General features: G+C 38.9%; 1 protein-coding gene across 1 annotated transcript; it reads right to left on the bottom strand.

Annotated features, from left to right (window-relative positions):
* Nucleotides 1-763: 763 nt before the first annotated feature.
* On the bottom strand, nucleotides 764-2,976 carry LOC126399161 (trace amine-associated receptor 1-like). Its single transcript, XM_050058989.1, has 3 exons — nucleotides 2,925-2,976; nucleotides 1,438-1,620; nucleotides 764-1,365 (listed from the first exon to the last, which is right to left on the bottom strand). Exons 1-3 carry the CDS (start codon nucleotides 2,974-2,976, stop codon nucleotides 764-766), a joined length of 837 nt encoding a protein of 278 aa, XP_049914946.1.
* Nucleotides 2,977-3,311: the final 335 nt, after the last annotated feature.

Here is a 3,311-nt window from a genome sequence, read left to right as displayed (position 1 = left end):
TGAGCTTCGACACTGTTTAATGCACTGTGACGCTACGGGAATGAATGAGAAGAAAGTCGCGTCAGTGACCTGTGATAAGTAGCTGATTCCGAACAAAAGTTGAACACGTTCTAGCGCATATTTAGTCAATGAAATGTAAACACAACAGTACATATTTGACCACTTATTTTTTGACATTTTAGGGGAAGCTGAGCTTCCCTTGCAGTCTTAGAGCAATCGCCACTGGTTATGAACAATGCATATCTTGGTGCTAATGTTACTGATTTAGATCTTACTGAAAATGTACTTGGTAGTGATCCTGCCTCATTTTAGATCATGTTGAATAATGAAACTTTAATCTAATTCTTACTTCATTTACCATGTGCACCAAAACAAAATGATGAAGGCGCTGATTGAAAACTACTTTAAAGGAAAGATTGTTTTACCCCTCATTTCACCACTCATTATTTCCTCACAGGTCAGATTGAAGCTTTGTGTGCTAAAGCAAGGGCCATCTTTTTAATTGTGAAATACAATTTCAGAGTCTTTATTCAACATATCAATGCAGCATCTTCAGAAATATAATAACTAAAAACACCCACTTAATTAAACACAATGAGATATGTATATGAATCCTTCATTTATTTACAGGCAGTCGCACTTCCATTACACTGTTCAAGGGGCCATCTGTGGCACTGAGTTGTACATGCTGTACATACAGATACAGTATGCCTAGAGGCTAATCTCGTGGTCATCGGTGGCATGTCAGCAAGTCAATTATGAATCAAAGGAGCTTTGAATTAGTTAAACCACCCTGAAATATTTTCCCAGAAAGTATCATTTTGACAGACGCTCGAAACCAGGTGTAAAAGAAACCATAGACAAATGGATTGAGCATTGAATTTGACCATCCAAGCCATTTAAAAGTTTCAATCACAGAAACTGGTATTGTGTAATTACTCAAAGGGTAAAAGGTGATACAAAGAAAGAAAGGATTCCAACAGATGAGAAAAACTCCCATAACAATAGCCAGAGTTTTGGTGGCCTTTCTCTCCATCTTACTGATGGTTGCTCCAGACTTTGTGTTCTGACAGATTGTGTTCTGGATGTTACGTACCTGTCTGTGTGCCACTGTCAAAATCTGTAGGTAGATGGTCAACAGTATGATACCTGGGAGGTAGAAGGTTAAAACAATTCCCATAATTGATACACTTATTTGTTGAAATAAAACACACCTGTTAGATTGTTTTTTGCTCAGTCCCCTAATTGTGAGGCCAATTCCACTTAGTGCAGAAACAGTCCAGCTCACTAGGATCATGATCACAATTACACGGACAGTCATTTTAGTTCTGTACCTCAGAGGCTGACACACTGCATAATATCTATCAACAGAAATAAGGCACAAGTTCAAAATAGAAGATGTGCACAGAAATACATCAAAGAAGCCTCGGACCTTACAGAGCAAACCTTCAAGATGCCAACATGAGCTTACAGCCAGTATTGTGCTAAAAGGCAAAACTACAACACCAACAAGCAGGTCAGCCACAGCCAGAGAGAGGATGAGGTAGTTTGTAGGAGTGTGGAGCTGTTTGAAGTAAATGATAGAGATTATGACAAGAAGGTTGCCACACATTGTAAGAACTGATAAACAGCCAGGTAAAATACATAATAAATATGAAGTTATGACTGCTGTTATGCCAGATACATTTGTAGATTCATTACAGAGATCATCAGACCTGTTGAGAAAGAATGTGGGTTCCATGCATAAATGATCTAACTACTGAGGTAACATTTGCAAAAATAATATGACTTAAATCTAAAACATCTTACACATCAGTATACGTTTTCTACATAGAGATTAAAATGTTGATTTAAGTGCTTGGTATGTTTCACACCATGCCTACTAATCCTGGTGTGTGCATCTGCACTGATGGGGCTCCTCAGCCTTTGTGCTGCTGAGCAACTTCACATTAGATTAATCATTCTGGGCTCATTTGCATATTATGTTCAAGGGAGTGGCATTTAATACATACATACATTAACTACTTCTGTATTGTATCTCCATGCATGTTTAAAGTGCCATGCCCATATATCATTTCATGTTATCACTTCTAAATTAATCACAAAAACCTCAAGGGAGTATTTCAAAGCAAAGAAACCTATAATCACTTAACTATCCACTTTATCAATGGGCCATGAAGCAGCATGACTACTTTTCCTCATAAAAGAAAAAGCTAATCTGTAGCTACTTTTTTGCTTGAGAGGTCAAACAGTCATTAAAGTATGGGGTTTTGCACTTTAGGCACCTCTTAAACAGAATTTTAACAACAGCTGAAATTTTTGTGTTTGCTGACCTTCAGTGTTTTCATTTCTAACTTTTCTGCAGCGATATAGAAAACCATACTCCAAGGTGAGTGCAGTCACAGGTGTGACAGAGCACATTTGGGGGACATTAGATGTGAGAAAAGTACAACACTACAATTGTCATCTGGGACAAACAGTCTGCAGTCTTGTTATATATTAAATTTGCCTTCAATCACTGACAGTTTCTTCTCCCCATCCCTAATTTGTTCTCTTGCTTGTCTGTTTCTTTTTTTGTGTGTGTCCCTGAATTTGTAAAGCATCTTTGAGTGCCATGACAAGCACTGTATAAGTGTAATGTATTATTATTGTTATTATTAAACAGTGAAGCATTTAGCTCCCAAAATCCTTCAAACTTTACAATTAATATGGTAATTTTGGTTATGGTTATTGGTTCAATTACTAATCAGAGTTCCAATTTGATAGTTTAGTGTATTTTTTGAGACCGATTTCCTTAACTGGCTAACATTTTTCCCTTTTCCGGAATGGTGCCCCAAAAGGTGACTTAATGTAAATTAAATTACATGGGAGGGGCGATGTTGACAAGGCAGCAAGGGAAGATAACCTCCGCTGCTTTGTCTCACCTCCCTTCTGTGGACGAGTGAGTGGCAGGCGGTGGCTAGGATCTCTCCTCATCTAGTTGTTTGAAGCTCTCAGTGACTGATGAGATCGATCTGAAAAGCCATCACAGGGGTTCCTCAAAGATCATTCCAGTCATTTTTAGGGATCATGAGTCACAGCTACACATGACAGGAGCCTGCTGTGGCTACAGAGAGATTCAAATGTTGATTTTAGTACTTGGTATGTTTCACGCCATGCAGTGCTTAATTTGTAAAATTAGAAGTAGGGGAACACTTTGGGCTTCTAAGAGAGCAGTGTTCCCCCACTCCCAAAAGTGGGTGGTACAGGGTCAATGCAGTGGCACAAGGGCAGCAGGGGCGCTGGACGACATGGGAGGGGGTTGTGAGTCG

This window comes from Epinephelus moara, chromosome 12 (assembly GCF_006386435.1).
Source record: "Epinephelus moara isolate mb chromosome 12, YSFRI_EMoa_1.0, whole genome shotgun sequence".
Lineage (NCBI taxonomy): Eukaryota > Metazoa > Chordata > Actinopteri > Perciformes > Serranidae > Epinephelus > Epinephelus moara.
Note: the sequence above shows the minus strand (reverse complement) of the source record. Positions and strands in the feature narration are given on the sequence as shown.